General features: G+C 44.5%; 1 protein-coding gene across 3 annotated transcripts in view; it reads right to left on the bottom strand.

The window, feature by feature from the left end:
- The window catches only part of PKNOX2 (PBX/knotted 1 homeobox 2), an 89,413-nt gene that overhangs the window by 3,162 nt on the left and 68,706 nt on the right, over nt 1-17,545 (bottom strand). For all 3 annotated transcript variants that reach the window (XM_075774596.1, XM_075774595.1, XM_075774597.1), the window contains 6 exons: nt 14,536-14,707; nt 11,630-11,818; nt 4,137-4,269; nt 3,953-4,050; nt 2,187-2,306; nt 302-378 (listed from right to left, as the gene is read on the bottom strand). In XM_075774596.1, coding sequence (XP_075630711.1) covers nt 302-378; nt 2,187-2,306; nt 3,953-4,050; nt 4,137-4,269; nt 11,630-11,818; nt 14,536-14,707 — 789 coding nt within the window. The remainder of the gene's footprint in view (nt 1-301; nt 379-2,186; nt 2,307-3,952; nt 4,051-4,136; nt 4,270-11,629; nt 11,819-14,535; nt 14,708-17,545) is intronic.

Here is a 17,545-nt window from a genome sequence, read left to right as displayed (position 1 = left end):
AAGTGGCTGCACGGTCCAAAAAAGCTGGGTTTTTACCCTATTTTATTTGTCTGCAGCATGTAATGCTATTGCATTAATTTTTCCAGCTATGAGTTGAAGGCTGCTACACACCGGGTTTGCCAGGAGAGGGCACTGAGACATCGCAAACCAATGCCATCAATTAAACGCATCCGAGCCTGTGTCTCAGAAATTGTCCCCAACTGCCCATGTTACCCCAAAAAAGCATTATATAGCCCCAAAATGGCATGAAAAAAATCTCTAAATCTAGCAAGATGGCTGCGAGGGCCACTGATGCACTCACCAGTTGTTGACTTGCAAGAGGGTCAGGTTGGTTTGGGCAGCGATTTGCCTCTTCTCATCCTCTGTGGGGTAGGGGTGCTGGGAAAAAACAGAGATGGGGCAGCAAAATTACATCCCTATGTGAAAAACAGCAGCCCCGAGGGAAAAAAAACTACACCACCTCTTTTTTTTTTTATTTTCCCACCCCAAATTTGGTGGCTTCTTGAATTTGCAAGACGCAAGGCTTAAGGGTGGCATCCAAGAGCATCATGGTTTCTTCAGTGTCCTTAAGGCTTTTCCAAGGCTTTCCATCCAAGGCTTTTCCTTGAAGGAAATTATTTATTTTTATTTTTATTTTTTAGTTTTAGCAATTTTCAAATAATGGTTGTTGGCAAAGGTGGGATTTGGGCTTCAAAACCCACTGTCACCCACAATGCTCCTTGTCAGATGCATCAATAAAACGCCCCAAAACATCTGCACTGGGAGACTACCAGCACTCAAAGCTTCAACAACCTCCTCCCAACCATGCTAAAATCCTCCTTTCCAACCCCAAAAATGAAACTATTATCAAACCAGCCCCACAGGTCATTCTTCGGAGCCCCAAGCCAGCACCAGTGTTGATTCACATGACACGTTTTCCAGCTGTTTGCCCCCAAAATAATGTGATTTCCTTGACAAAACCACTCAAAGTCATGGCATGCAGGAGACTCCTGTCCCACCAGGGCCTCAGGGATGCCAAAGTGGTAAAAACCAGCTGTTTTTTGGCAAAAGTATCTCCATTTCTGGCATATTATTTCCAGGATTCCTTCCTCTTGCTGATGCTACAAAACTCCCAAACCCAATAAAATGATGAGCATCAATGCTATTAGGTTAAAAACCACATAATTTATGATGCTGGATGGAGAAATCCCACGGGGAAGCCCAAGCATCTTCTGACCATGAGGACCAGGCTGAGAGCAAAGGTCTCACCATCCAGTAGAAGAACAATTCTTTGAATTTTTTGATCCAATTTTGGAAATCTCAAACCATGGGGTTCTCCTAGCACCCAGCAGAAAATTGTTCTTCAGTTTCTGATCTTCTAAATCCTTTTTCTGCTTGCACATCAGCAGTTCAGCCCTCCAAAAGCATGAGAGATGCACAACTCAGCTTGGGATGGCAGCCCAACACGGCGATGCTTTTGTCCTCAATGCAATAAATCCAAAATTTCTCATTAAAAAAGAAGTGGAAAGTTCCCAACTAGCTGCTGCTACATGTCCTGGGTCATGTTTTACCCCAGGTTGCTCCTTGCAGCTGCTGTTTTCTGACATGGTGTTACCTGTGGGTCTCCCACCTTCCTGGAGACCCTCAAGCAACACTTTGCAACCAGCTTCTGAGTGATTTCTTGGCCAAGTTATGCAGGAAAAAGGGGCTTTTTTTTAGCTTTCTGCCCTTCTTCGAGCTCTGCTGATGAGAGAAAATATCCCGGTTGCATCCTCTTACCTCCCTCCATCTACCCATATCTCCACCGCCAACCCCAAAAATGGGGTGATGCTGCAATTCTGCATTTTGACTGATTGCCGACATGCCACAACCACACCTGTGGGGCAGCTTTTACACCCTGGCTGGCTGGAAAAGCGTATTTTGGAGCTGTTAGGTGTAAAAAAAATGCTCCATCACCCACCCACAATAATTTGTGGAAGTCCTCCCTCTGTTTTTGTTTGCTTCTTCATACATTAAGGGAGTATTTTTGCCACCTGCAGCAAAAACAGTCATCCCCAAAATACTCCCAAAATAAAACCAAAGCCACTTTGTGCCCCTGAATATAAATTCAGATAAACCACCACATTGATTTGTTCAGTTTTGGGGGTTTTTTGCCTTTTTTTTTTTCCCCCCAGTTTGCAGGGTGTCTCGGCGGCTGCGGTGCTCACCATGAGATGCTGGAAGAGCCATGAGCGCATGATGTTGGTGGCATGTTTGGGCAGGACACCTCGCTTGTTCTTGGACTTCTTGTCCTCGCCATCGAGGAGGGAGGTGAGATCCAGGTTGACCTGCCAGGGGAGAGGAACGGGGAGAGACTTGGCTGAAAATGGCGATGGGCAACCCAAAACCCAAGCAAAACCAACCCAAAAAGAGAGTGGGGTGAGTGCAAAAACCAGGAACTCGTAGGGAGCATCCAACCCCCTTTTTTTTTTTCCCAAAAACATTGCATGACATCCCCAGTTTTCCCCAGGATTATCTATTTAATACCTCATTTTTTTTGCCAATGATTTGCAAAGGGCAATGGGCTTTTTCTCCTTGTGGTGGCACTGGCACAGTCAGGGACCACGGTGCCGATGTCGTGACCATTTTCCATGTGCGATTAAGGAGGAAACCACTTTTACTGTAAAAACCAACCCCCAAACCCCCACCAAACAAAAAAAAAAAAACTTTCCAAACCTGAGGTTAAAACCCTGCCATGATTACCCGCTTGCAAACCCATGTTCCTTACCCAGCTGATTGCCACCATGAGGAGAAACGTGCCCCTTGAGCAAAAACTTGCTGCCTCCCCCCAAAAAAACAAGAGAAGTTTTAATGAGGTTGCAAGAACCGAACTGAAATCTCAGTGCTTGAGCAAAAAAGGGATTTTTATTTCTTTTTTTTCCCCAGCTCTTCATCAAAATGCTTCTCCTGGATGAATTAAACATCAGGCCAGCAGGTCCCCGTGATTCCCCCGGGCTCCGGCTGAATAAATCATGCCGGTGGCGCGGGAAGAGCATCCGGAGGTGCTTGTCCGGGGCTCTCTCTCTGCCCTGATATTCCCTGCGCAGGTGTTTTTTCACAGCGTGGAGGGGTTTGCTGCAAGATTTAAGCCTGCGAAGGTGAGGTATTAAAGAAAGAAATTTTTAAAAGCATTGCATAGGCAATAAAACCTGCCAGGGAGGTGCCACCCGTTTCCAAAATGCCTCATTTTGGGTTGTTTTCTTTTTAAGAGGCTCCTGCAATTAAATTGGAGTGTTTCAGAAAAAAAATTTGCATGGAGGATTTTTTTGCTGACATACCCCCCAGGAAGCAGCGGGGTTTTTTCCCAAATTCCTGGGGAATGGTGGTTTGGAAGAGATCACAGACAACGCAGACGATGCAGATAGCAAGTTGTCCTTATAAATCCATTTCTACCCCAAATTGTTGCCTTATTGCAAGAACGCAGCGATGTGGGGAAAACTCTGCGCTGTTAATTGCAATTACAAAAAAGGAGTAAAACCAGAGCAAATGGCTAAAAAATACCCTAAAATCTGTAAAGCAAGGAAAAAAATGAGCCTTTCCCATAAGCGCCATGATTGCCATACTGGACAGGCAACCTCAGTGATCCCAGATTCATGATATAATAGCAATAATGTATAATAGTAATAATTATTAAATAGAATAATAATATATACTATGCTATAATATAAATTATACATTATGTGTTTTATGTTACATGTTATAATATTATATAATATAGCAATAATAGAAGCATTGCTATAATTTATTAGGCCATCATTCTCAGGTACCCCAAAGGCACCTGGTGGATGGATTTAATCAACATTTCTTGCTAATTAAAAATTTACGGTACTCCAAAGGTTGAACATATGGAGAAATTGTGTTTTTTTTTTTTTTTGCTTGCTGCAGCAGTGCAAAATATTGCATAAAATGGAATTTTGAGGTGGGAAGGTCTTACCTGGGCGTTGGGGATCTGCAGGGCACCGGGGGCGATGGCTTGGGCAAGGACCTGGCCCTGCGACGTCACCATCGTCACGGGCTGGTACAAGGCTCCACCTATGGAAAAAAGGCTCGTGGAAGAACCGAACCCCCAAATTTCAATCCCCCACCCCCCTCCCCAGGAGCTCCCCCCACGTCCCAACCTGGCACAGCGGGTGAGCCGCCGCCGGTGCTCATGGCCAAGTTGCCTGGCGGTAGCGCGGCCGCCGGCACCACAATGCCCGGCGGTGGGTTGGAGGTGGGTGGCAACGCTGCGGGTGAGCTCTGCAGCATCTCCTGTGGGGGGAAAAAAAATATTAAAACCACAATTTTTTAAATTTTTTTTTCCTCCAGGTGGTTCAAGAGGCAAAACTGCAGGGAAAGGGATTTTTCAGTTTGTTGCAATTGTAAAAAAAGATGGAAAAAATAAGGATTTGCACTTTGCAAAGCTCCCACTTAGCGTCTTCCCTAAACTCGTTCTCTTTGTGCAGACACTATTTCCCACAAGGAAAGAAGGAGAGGAAAAAAAAAGCATGATAGACAAGAAGATTGAATTTCTTCAGTCGTCTTTTTATAAATTTCTGCAGGTTTTTTGGTCCTTTGACGGAACCAGATGAACTGTTTTTTTTGCAAAAAGCCAGGGCAAGTACCACGGTTTCCCCTTGCCAGAATAATAGTAAAATAGTGAAAATAATAATAATACAACCCAATTTTATATCATTCCTTGCAGCTTTATGCTAACTTCTTGCAAAAATGGACATTTTTTTTTTTTAGTTGGGAGCAGTAATCTTCCTATCAACCCCATCTCTGAGGGAGCTCTTGCATATGAGAAGCAATTGGAAAAAGCCCAAACTGAGCAATAACACAACATTTTTGGGAGAGAAATGTGCTACGATTGAGGATACAGGAGAATTCAGGGTGATGTACCACAGCCTCCCAGGTGGGCAGGATTTTGCAAATAATATTTATAAAATTTATCATTTCAAAATAAGCCCAAGATAACTATATATCTCTAATTCACCCAGCTGTAATAGAAATGAAACCGCACTCTTTTCTTGCAATAAAAATTTTCCTTTTCCCCCCCTTTTCTACCCATTTTCCCATTCTGCAACACTTCCCTGATGTCCGGCTGGTTCTTAACTCTTGAACAAAATGCCAACAAAGGGGATTTTTTCACCTTTTTTATTCCATTTCCCTTCATTTTGATGCATTTCTTCAAGAAACCTATTACTTGGTTTAAGAAAAGAGAATTTATCTGGACTAGAGACATGCAAAGACACCAGAAAAGGCAACCATGCAAACAGTGTTGGGTTGGAAAAAGCCATAGCTCTTCTTTTCCTTGCAATAAAACTGCAGATGGTAACTTGAAGGCACAAATCAATTAATTTTACACCAAGAGATGATGCAGGTGCATTGTTCCACAGGGAGTTAGTGTTCTCCTGTGTCCACATCCATGTATTTCCCATTGCTTGGGGGGAAAATGTCATTTTTTGGTCCTTTTTTTCTATCAATCCCCATCAGTCACCACCGACGTGCCGGTGCAATGGTTCTAAAAAATTCTGATTTCCCGACATGTTTTTGCTATTAAAATCCCCAGTTGCATTTTCCTGGCCCATGATGCCGAACGAATCCAAAACATTGAAACCACTGCCTCTGCCATGCGTTATTTTTGTCCTCTACACTGATGATCTGAATATTATTTATCTGGAAATTTTGCTGCAATTGCTGTGTCACATCCCGGACATTCCTTTTCATAGCTAAATTAATAAAAATAATGCAAATATGACTGTAAAATCACAGAATCACAGACTGGTAGGGGTTGGAAGGGACCTCTGGAGATCATCTAGTCCAACCCCCTGCCAGAGCAGGATCACCCAGAGCAGGTCGCACAGGATGGCGTCCAGGTGGGTTTGGAATCTCTCCAGAGAAGGAGACTCCACAACCTCTCTGGGCAGCCTGTCCCAGGGCTCGGTCACCCGCAGAGGGAAGAAGTTTTTCCTCACGTTCAGGTGGAACTTGCTTTGTTCCAGTTTGTGCCCGTTGCCCCTTGTCCTGTCACTGGGCACCACTGAGAAGAGTCTGGCCCCTTCCTCTTGACACCCACCCTTTAGATATTGATAAGCACTGATGAGATCCCTTCTCAGCCTTCTCTTCTCCAGGCTAACCAGCCCCAGCTCTCTCAGCCTTTTCTCATACGAGAGATGCTCCAGTCGCAGCCCTCTGCCGGACTCTCCCCAGTAGTTCCCTGTCTGTCTGGAACTGGGGAGCCCGGAACTGGACACAGAACTCCAGATGTGGCCTCAGCAGGGCAGAGTAGAGGGGGAGGAGAACCTCCCTCAACCTGCTGGCCACGCTCTTCTCAAGGCACCCCAGGACGCCTTTGGCCTTCTTGGCCACGAGGGCACACTGCTGGTCATGGAGAGCTTGTTGTCCACCAGGACTGCCAGGTCCTTCTCCTCAGTGCTGCTTCCCAGCAGGTCAACCCCTGATCTGTACTGGTGCTTGGGGTTATTCCTCCCTGGGTGCAGGACCCTACACTTGCCCTGGCTGAACTTCACTATGTTCCTCTCTGCCCAACTCTCCAGCCTGTCCAGGTCTCACTGACTGGCAGCGCAGCCTTCTGGTATGTCGGCCACTCCTCCCAGTTCTGTATCGCCAGTGAACTTGCTGAGGGCACGCTCCGTACCCTCGTCCAGGTCATGGATGAATGTGTTGACTGGACCCAGCACTGACCCTTGGGGCACACCACTAGCTACAGGCCTCCAACTAGACTCTGCGCTGCTGATCACAACCCTCTGGGCTCTGACGTTCAGCCAGTTCTCAACCCACCTCACTCTCCACTCATCCAACCCATGCTTCCTAAGCTTGCCTAATAATTGTACATTTTTTTAATATGCCTTCCCCATCTCCAGCCTTCTGGAGGAAATGGGTTTTGATTTAAAAAAATAAGATTTCTCAGCATACAGAAAGTAAAAATCAGTTGCTTTTGCATGCACTTGGAACTTGGCTTTTGCTAAGTGGTCAGCTAACAAACACAGTGGAAATATTCATATAAAACCAAATGTGGTCCTTGGAGATCCTCCAGTCTGAGATCTGGGCCATCCTGCAGCTCTCCAGCTTTCCTCTCTCCTGCCTTGTTTTTCCATGATTCCTCTGAAAGAAGGGCATCCGGAAGACCATTTTTGGAAGTGCATTGGGAAACAATAATTTGGGATATCGGAAAAATGGGAACAAGAAATTGCTGTTTCCAGATATCGTGGTCAAAACCATTTTCAACAGCATTTTATGATGACAAAAATTGTGTTTTCTTGGTGGCGTAGGGCAAAATTGTCCCAAAACACCAGCTCAGTGGTATCCAAAAAAGCAGAATATTGGTAATTATTAGAAAAAGATATGAAAGAAATTCATGGTGTTTCTGCAGTGGCACTGTGAAGCCAAGGGTACCCAATGGAATTGGAGGCTCTGCCTTAAAATAAATATAGATATCTCCACGAAGATTTAAAAAGTATATTTTGCATACTAATTGCCTTGGATCGCAAATGCCAGCCAAATTATTATACTTGAGATTTTGCTGCAGAGGAAAACATTTTATATTTTAGGACTCAAAGAAGTTGAAATGTTTCCGGCAATTTTGAATCTTGAATGTAAAAAAACGTATCACTAGGTGTCTCTGCAGATCCACGTCTCGGCACTGACCTTCCACAGCTCTACAGCAAAACACTCTTTCTCCAAATTAAAAGTCACTTTAATGAAGAAAAAGACCTGGTACATATTGCATTGCACACAAACCTCCCTTTCTTACAATAAGGCAAGCGTCAAAGACCAAGTACCAAAGAGTAAGTGCTAACATTCAACACTACTTGAGCTGATGTCCTTCCTCTTGTGCTTTATGATACAGCAATTTATTTTTGGGTGGTGCAGATGTATAAACATTTCTGTCTCATCCTAACTTTGTGAAATTTATTTGTGCTCAAGTAAAGCTGGGGAAAATTGTAGTTAGTTGGAGAAAAAAGAAACCTATGAGTTTGCCAAGAGTTGGCCAAACTCACACTCATGTAAGAAGATTCATAAGGCTCCTTCATGGGTGGAGGGATGGAGATGAAAAAAAAAAAAATTGGCTTTAAATAAAGGAGAAATCCAGGCTTGTCCACAGGGCAAACTTAAATAAATTAAGATCTATACAGAGAAGTACTGCATCAAGTCAGGCCAACCCAACCGTCAGCCTCCAACCACCAGCAAGATGAAGAAGGAATTTGACAAGAAGAAATGCTGACCTGAAAATGCCCATTTAAATACTGCCAATCTGCTGCAATTCTAACTTGAAAAGAGAGCTGAAAAATGCAAGATTTAATCCAATTTAAACATCCCTGGCAGTGCTGTGGTTCCCGATGTGATTGGCTTTGTGGTGGTATTTTTCTTGTGAGCAAAGTCAACTGGAGACCAGTGAGGACCACTTTGATGTCAAAGGCAACTTTAAGCAAAGGGTTAAATTGGCCTCCCCCTCTTCTATGCCACAAGTACCTCCACCCTCCTACCCCTGTCTGAAAATCTCAAAAAGTATTCATTAAATGAAGGGAGGGAGTTAAAAAGAGTCCGAAGAGGACGCAAAGTAGAGGAACGAAGCCAAGTGAAAAACCACCAAGAAAAATGGAAGAAGGGGAATTGCTTGGTGGACTTGCTGGCCAAAGAGGTTAAAACTCCTCCAGAAAACAAAGCAAAGCACAAAATGAGAAAGTGATGGATAAAACAGAATAGAAAAATGTCTAAAAGGTAATGAAGGTTCAGGGAAGGCTCATCACATAGGAAAAAAATCTAACTTTTCACCCAAACTTGGGCAACACCAGGAGTCATCTCTAGATTTGGCAACATGAGAAGATTTCAGCAACAGTCAAAATGCCTCTTTAGATGCTCTCTCATCTTCGATTACCTCTAGGCATTTTTGCATTTCCAGAAACTCTTGCATTTTTTGGCTTAGAATGCATAAATAACACCAAGCCAAGCGCCATCCTTTTTGGAATCACCAGGGCAATCCAATCATGATTCCCCTGTGATGACATTTTGACAGCACTGGATGTTGTTTTCTCAGTTTTGGTTGACATCCTTGTTCTTGCGTATCCATAATTTTTTAAGCAGGCTGTCCCATGGTAAAAAAACTTTGCAAAAAATGGAATTATTTCACTTTCATGACCAACCTTGCGTATCTCCTCACAAAAGATTGATGCCCCTCCCATACCCTGAGAAAACCTATTTTCTGAGAAACCTTGTTCATTGATATTAATCACATATCCATTATTTAGATTAAAAAAAGTAAATAAATCCTAAATTAGTGGTCCCTTAGCTGTTTTACCTGCCCTCAGCATAAGATTAATAGGATCATAATTAGCAAAATCATCCCACCTGCCATTTTTTAAACATGGATCCCACGATTCTTCAGCTCTCTGGATCATCCCCAGCCTTTCAAACTCAACTGATGGATATAGAATATTTCCACTCTTTTTTTTTTTTTTTTAAAGCCTTATCCAAGCAAACTCAAGTATACTCAATGAGTTGAAGCACCCAGGCACTTGACATTGGATAACTAGAAAAAAATTGCCATTGTATCATCACTGATACGTCATCCTCATCCAATGACCAGATGAGATGGTGGCTCCTTCGGGTCTGTCACTGTGAATAGTTCAGCTCCTGTTGCCTGCTGAAAATTCCTTCACTCTTGAGCCAATGTTTCCCCTTCCAGCTGGGTCTTTCCTGGGTGCGTTCCTATTTATTTAGCAACTGCCTCCAAATCCTCACTTGAATTTCTCAACTTTCAAGTCTTGCCCAGAAGGGAAACGGCGGCTGCTCCAGGTTTGCAGGAATTGGGAGGCGCTCGGCACCTCTCCATGGGCCTGATTATTTTCCAAAGACTTGTGCTAATTTTCTGATATGATCCCCACCTCTTTGTGAGGCACTAAATCCTCATTACTTTTCCTGACCGATGCATTCTAATTAGATCAACACTTTAAAAAAAAAAAAAAAAAAAGGAAAAGAGGAAAAAAAATCACAATAGCCACAGGACGGCTTTCCATCTCATTAACTCCCTCACTTATTATTTTCATGAAAATTACTGATAAAAAACGTGCATCTCCATTTGCTGGGACTGGGAGCTTCGTCGGCTCATATCTAACATCTCTCTCATCACCCGGGATGCGAGCTGTTGCCATGGCGACGCACAATAATAGAAACTAATAAATTACAAACGAGATGCTCGTTGAGCAATTATTGTTCTCTTTTATGCAAGTGTCTTGCTAATTTTGATCATAAGGAATGCTACCATAAAGCAGCGAAGGGATAATAAGTCCATTTCTAGAGATTATTAGAAAATAGAGAGAGGATGGGGTTTTTTTAGATCAATGATTAAGTGGTTTGGTGCTTTCAGGAAACCCAAATAAGAAATAAAACTTTTGGCGGGGGCTTTTCCCTCCCTGCGCTGGGGGAAGAAAGTGGCCGCAAGTGTCATGTTGGGAGCTTCAAACTCTGCAGCGCCTGGAGCTGATGACTTTTTTTTTTTCCTTTCCACCACCCTAAAAATGGCCTGAAAAGCCCTAAAAAAAGCCCCCATCTCCTGCGTCCTTTTGGGGGATAGCTCCAAGAGCTACCTGGGGACACCCTGGCTTATTTTGAGTTGGCTGCAGTTATTTCCGCTGGGATTGTGCAACCCCAAATTTCATCTCCCGCCCAAAAATAATCCAGTATCTGAGAGACAGAAATCCCTAAGGGACACACAATGTTGCATCAAGGAAGTTTTTTGGGATGAAAGCAGATATTTATTCCCTGGATTGCAAATGCATATGAAAACCCCAACCCATGGGCAACTTTTTTTTCCAAATATTAAGTTAAAATCCCTTATTTTGCCCCAAAAGCCACCAAGGTGCAGCTTGGTTTGGCCATTTCAGTTGAAATTTCTGCAATTCTTGGGCATCCCCTTGTACTTTCCCACTGTGCTTTGAGGCACCAAATGTTTCCTTCTCACAGCTAAAACCCAAATTATGCAAAAAAAAAAAAGTCAAGGTGGGAATGTTGATCACGCTGGGAGAGAACTGCAAGATGTGCCAGGGCAAAAAAGGAGCAGCGAAGCCAAAAAGGGTTATCTGAGACCCAAAAATCTCTTCAGCTGCCTTGAAATGAAGACAAGACTGTGGAAAGAGGAAGTAGTGGAGAAAATCATGGTGTTTCTGGCCCTCCTGCCAACAAATACAAATAGTATTTTTTTCATGAAAAAAAATGCAACTTCCTTGTCCATTTTCCCATGTGCTTGTACAGCTTCTGCAATTCCTTCCCCACAGATTTCATTGCTGCAACATAAGAGTTTAGAAGTCCTCCTCACTCTGTTTTGCAGACACAAGCTTTGGGGTTGCAGCTCTGCCAAACCCATGCAGAAAAAGGCCATGAAAAAATATTAAAAAAAAAAAAAAAGAAAAAAATTGCCATAGCATCATTTATTGCACCATATGAGCAAGATATGGGTTATTTTTAATTATCTTCCTCAACTGGGGATGGGTTTTGATGACTTTCCGGGAGGCCACAAGAGTTGTAGAGCAACCCCCCCAACCTCACTGGCCCAACCCATCCATTGGCCAACGTGCAACGATGGTGATTACGGGCAATTTTAAGACATTACCTGGGGGTGGAGGCTGATGGAGGAGGGGTTGGGGGAGTAGGGCCCCCCCAGGTCATTCCTGAGTAGGTTGTCGCTGTGCATCTTGGTTTTGAGGCAGGTGATGTAGCGGTTGCAGAAGTCCTTGCACAACTCATTGACCTTCTCCAGCTCCAGGAGGTGGATGCGCAGCACCTGGATCGCCTTCACCATCTGCACAAGGACACAATGGCACAGTTTAAATAATTCTTTTCCTCAATGAATTAGAAAAAAATCCCCCAAAAATCAGTATTCTCACCCAAAATCTAACCTGGAACTGATCCCTACAGTAGAATTAAATGCATTTCCTTTCTCAACATACCAAAAAGAGACAAAAACCATCAACATTCTCACCCAAAACCCATCCCAGAGCCCATCCCTCTGCACCTCCGCATTTCTTTTTCCTCCCCATTCATCGTATCTCTGCAAACCCAAGAAGCCAAAATTCACAAAAATTACTGTTCCCTTCATGGGAATTGCTCCCCATGCCCCAAAAAAAAGTCCAGGCCAAAGCCCTGGATGTCGAAAAGTGTTGGGTTATTCTCCGGAGGCCACTTATTCTAACGAGATTATGGGGCTGCAACTCCGCCGTAAGCTGTTGCCGGTGCAAAGCCTGGGTCTCGTTAAAACGTACCCCATAAACGTTAAAAAATTTACACATAAAACATTCCTCTCGCCAAGCTGAAACCTTAAGTTTTACAGCCACTGTTTGAAATCTTGCATAATATATAAAATTTCAGCTATTCACTCCGGGGCAATAAATCTGGGTTTATGTAACAAAGCGTCTTTGCATTTCAAAGAGTGTTTTTAACTTGCAAATTTTAGTGGTCATCTTTACAAACTGTGAGTCTCCATGATTGGGAAACATCCCGAAAAATCCAGAACCAAACTCAGGTGGTGGCTCCACAACAGAGAAAGCGAATTTTTGCTTGGTGAACAACAAAGACAATGGGTTGCGGCTGGAAAAATCCTTTTTTTTTTTTTTTTTGCTTTTTGTGACTTTTTTTGGGTTTTTTTTTTTCCTCCTCCGCAGTTGGCGTAGGCAAAGTGCAAGGTGGAGGTGTCGCGCCCCCGCTCTCCGAACCTTCCAAGGCTCAACAGCCATGAAAGTCAATATTCAAGGGCAAAGGCAAGAAGACCTGACACATATATGTATAAAAAATAAATCTCTCAATTATCTCAGCTCATTTGCTTAGGGTCTCATTTTATGTCCCTGCTCCGCTGCGCCGTATATCTGTCCGGATAAAGAGTTACAGTCCGACGGCGTACGTGTGCGGGGTTGTAAAAAATACAGATGCTGAATTAATTGACTGTGTGGCACTCGGCAGCTGATTGAGTTGATAATGGTGAGATCTGACCTTTTTCTAATTTCTAATTATGTGCATCTCGGCGGTGAGGAATACATGACTCTTATTCTAATGATAGCTAATGCCGCTGGCCTTTTCATCCCTGCTTTGCCATCACCGATTTCCGGGGAATCGGCGGCGTTAAAAAAAAACCAAAAAAACCCGAAAAATAACCAAAAAGAAATCACAATGCAAATAGGGAAGAAGTGTCAGCTCAGGAACAGGATGAAATGTTGAGTTTTGAGCACTGCAAGACTTTTCATCCACACACAAATGATTCAATGATTCTGTGATTCTATGATGGGGATTTTTTTGGTGCACCTCAACATTCAGTCCCAAAACTGAAATAATCCAAAATGTTGCTTTTTTGATCACTCATCCCAAAGCAATTTCTGTTCTTGGCTATAAGACATTGCAAAATGGGCTTAATAACCTGGAAACAGGGCTTTTGCATAGCCTGTAATTTTTGGAGGGCTTTCCGGAGACCGCTAAGCCAGTCTTGATTTAGGGATGTCGCAAAACTCTCCTCCACAAGCTGAAATTGGGCACAAAAGATGCAGGATTTGAATCCATCTTGAAAGTGTTTCTTGCGTTTTTAGGGAAGTGGTAGTTTTTGCACTTGAATGAGCATTGCTTGTTCTTCTTCCCTTCATGACAGGTCATCGGACAAAATCACCGTGTTGATATCTGTAATATTTGGGAAAAATCTGCCTGTGAATTGCCTGATTTTGCTTCTTTTCTGGGATGAAAATCCCTCTGCGACACATCCCAGGAGGTACGCCATCCCTTGAGGAAGGTGGTTCGCTCTTCGCATCATCAGAAGTGGGTGAAATTGCCTCTTTTGACCTTAAAAATCTGCATCAGGATGGTGCAATGGATGAGTCCACCCACACGCTTGCCACGGAGGCCACATGTGGAGGCTTCCTGGACCAAATAATGGGATTTGGAGATGTTTCCTGAGGTCCCTGCAAGAGAAAGGCACCATCCCAAGCAGTCTTCTGAGGCATCTTCCAGCAGCAATGGGTACAGTAGGAAATTTGGGTTGCTATGACAGGGAAGTCACCAAAAATGGTCCAAAGCATCCCAAACCACTGATACACATCATATTTTTGGAAAAAACTCTTATTTTGTCTTGTTTCTAGGATAAGAGCTGGCCATCACACTTGAAACATGATGGTGTCAGGCAAGAAGGCAGACACTACTTCATGTTGCACTGAAGAGCAGTATTTCCTGCAGAGATTGTAAGTTTTGGGGCACAAACCAGCCATTGATCTTGACTGTTTCCAGCAAGCACGTTGACCCCATGGTGTTTGTGTGGGAAAACTAGCCAAAAATTGAGCAGGGATTTGTTCTCACAGAGGATCTTATGGAAAAGGTCTCAGAGAAGGTCCTGAAGAAGGTCTCACAAGGTCTGCAGAGAACATTGCCAAGATGGCCAACACTACAAATGGAGCCCCAAGATGTTGCCCAAGGTGGTAGATCTCCATCATTTGTTCCTCACCCCCTGCCCCCCAAAACCATCTGTTAAGCCCCAGCTGCCTCTACCAGGTTGTCCAGCTCGGGGTCATCACTGAAGAAGGGCTTGTGCTCCTGCTCCTGCTGGTGGACAAAGTTCTCGATGTCGACGTCAAAGCTGGCCGAAGTGATGCACTCGGAGCCCTGCGTCGCCTGCTCGCACTTCTCAAAGAGGAGAGTCAGCAGCGGGAACAGTGGGTGCCTGCAGAGGACAGAGGAGACCCCCCGTAACGCCCACTGTTTTAGGTCCCCTGTTCATTTTTACCTCACACCATCCCTCCATTCCCTCCCAGCTTGCAAGAGCCTGGTGGTACAAACCTCACTCCCAAGCCAACGCTGGAAGTGCTCCCTCTAGACCTACAAAAAAAGCTTAAAACCCACAAAATTCATGGTCTCCACCAGACAATGACTTCTCCCAATGTCCTGGTGCTTTCCATCATTGCACCACAGTCAGTGTTTCCAAAATGTTTTGCCATGGGCAAAACGGTCGGGTTCTGGGTGTTGTCCTGGAGCCACCTGCTGTCCTGGTGTCTTTGCATTTCGTTGTTCGACATCAGCACTTGCTCATCAATGGTAATATTTTACCCCAAAATGTCTCTCTTGGTTGGAGATGCTGGATGGAGATGAGCTGGTATTTCTACATGCCCACACCATTCGATGGAATGACCTTGCTATGGGTTGCTCCTCCACCAAGAGGTCTCTTCGCACCTCTGTCAAGCACATCCATGTCCAGCCATGAAGATGGGTCAAATCCCACTTCTTTCTTACCACAAGACGACTCTTCAAAAACAAAGATCTGCAATTCTTCTTGCAAATCCACAATTTGCTCTAATGATGATGCTAAACTGATGCGATATAAAATGAAAATATACATGCAACACCAAAGCACGTGGAGAACAGAGGGATGAAGACCATGAGTTAGCACAAGCCTGGGTGAGCCCAGCTGTGCAAATTAAAAAAAAAAAAAAATTATTTATGGTGATTTTGAGGGGAGAAATGCAAAATGCTGCTCCGGGGATGGTTTCCCACAGCATCCCAGTTAACCCAGTGCAATGGGATTTGCTCCACCATTTTATCTCCAAAAGATGGTCCAAAAGATGACTTTGAATCACTTCCCACTGGTCTTTTCCAAGCTGGAGTCAGGCGAAGGGGTTAAACCCCTCAGCTAAGTCTTCATTTGCAGCCGCTAATACCGCAGCATATTATAGTTTAATCTGCCCTGATCCCGGTTTAATGCAAGATTCACCGAGGCTGGAACGGAGAACGGAGCAGGGGGGGAAATAATTTCATAATTTCGGCGGCCCCGGCGGGGCTTAGCCGAGGGATATGAAAGGCAAATTCCAGGCAGCGGGCTGAATTATTGGGACTTAGGAAGCGGCGGCTCAGCGGCAGGTGCCTGCTGCCATTTCCAGAGCCGCTCTGTCAATTAGAAGCAAAGGCACAGAATTACCCCAAGCACAGGGATTTTTCTTAATTTTTTTTTTTTGGGGGGCGGGGATGGGGGACAGGGATTGCAGCCCCTGAGCAATTTGTAGCCCCTTTGCTTTGAGGGGTTGCATCTACCAAGGAGGAATTGATGTCATCGCTGGCATTACCCTGCGCTCTGCAGTGTTAATAACTGGGGCAGGGCAGCCCCTGGGGGGTGAGGGGAGGATGCGTGACTTCAGGTGGAAAGAAAGAGGGAAGAAAGGGAAGGGAAAGGGAAGGGAAAGGGAAGGGAAAGGGAAGGGAAAGGGAAGGGAAAGGGAAGGGAAAGGGAAGGGAAGGGAAAGGGAAGGGAAGGGAAAGGGAAGGGAAGGGAAGGGAAGGGAAGGGAAGGGAAGGGAAGGGAAGGGAAGGGAAGGGAAGGGAAGGGAAGGGAAGGGAAGGGAAGGGAAGGGAAGGGAAGGGAAGGGAAGGGAAGGGAAGGGAAGGGAAGGGAAGGGAAGGGAAGGGAAGGGAAGGGAAGGGAAGGGAAGGGAAGGGAAGGGAAGGGAAGGGAAGGGAAGGGAAGGGAAGGGAAGGGAAGGGAAGGGAAGGGAAGGGAAGGGAAGGGAAGGGAAGGGAAGGGAAGGGAAGGGAAGGGAAGGGAAGGGAAGGGAAGGGAAGGGAAGGGAAGGGCCACCAAACCAAACTAATATTAAATAAAATAACTAAACTCAACTACACTAAACTACAATAAACTAAGCTACACTAAACTAAACTAAACTAAACTAAACAAAATAAAATAAAATAAAATAAAATAAAATAAAATAAAATAAAATAAAATAAAATAATAAAACAACCCAACTGGGAGGTGCAAAACGCCCAGGGCTGGGTGACGGGAGAGCACCAACGCCCCTAGCAGACTGCAGTGTCGAGGAGCAGTGAAATTCGGGGCTGTGCTGCCAGCTGTATGCTGAATTGTTGTTGCAGTTCTTTTTCCTTTTTGCACAAAAAAACCCCCAAAAAAACCCCACCCCACAGTTTTCTCCATTTCCAGCCTTCCTCTGGCCCCGACAGGCAGGAGAAGGCAACAGCCACCACAGGGGTTTGCAGGTTGTGGCAAGGAAATTGAGAGCTGGAGCCTGTCCTTGCTATAAAATCTGGGGGGAAACAGGAGGATTTTCCCCATCGGGAGTGTTACAGAGGCAGAAAATCACTCCCATGGCACAAGGAAGAGTTTTGGGGTGGAAACACATGCTTTTGCTGAATATGATTTTGCAAAAATCCTTTTTTTTTTTTTTTTTTTTCCCAGGGAATCCTCCAAATAGAAGGGCTGAACCAGGCCTGACATTTTCCTGCAGGAGAGAGGTCGTTGGCAGCCACTAATAAAAAAGATTCGACATGGGCTAATAAAGAGAAATGAATTCCTCTAATGGCCTAATTTCGTACTTCAGCAGGGCTCTGCCCGCGAGCCGGCGGCACCGTGGGCACATCACAACATGCTTTTTTTTTTGTATCCAGCTCCAGTATACCCCTTCCCTCCAAAAATTAACAAAAAAAAAAAAAAAAACCAAACCAAAAAAAGACAATAAACTTAATGGAAAGATATCCAGCCATTTCCCACTTGGAAAAATCC

This window comes from Balearica regulorum, chromosome 23 (genome assembly GCF_011004875.1).
Source record: "Balearica regulorum gibbericeps isolate bBalReg1 chromosome 23, bBalReg1.pri, whole genome shotgun sequence".
Lineage (NCBI taxonomy): Eukaryota > Metazoa > Chordata > Aves > Gruiformes > Gruidae > Balearica > Balearica regulorum.
Note: the sequence above shows the minus strand (reverse complement) of the source record. Positions and strands in the feature narration are given on the sequence as shown.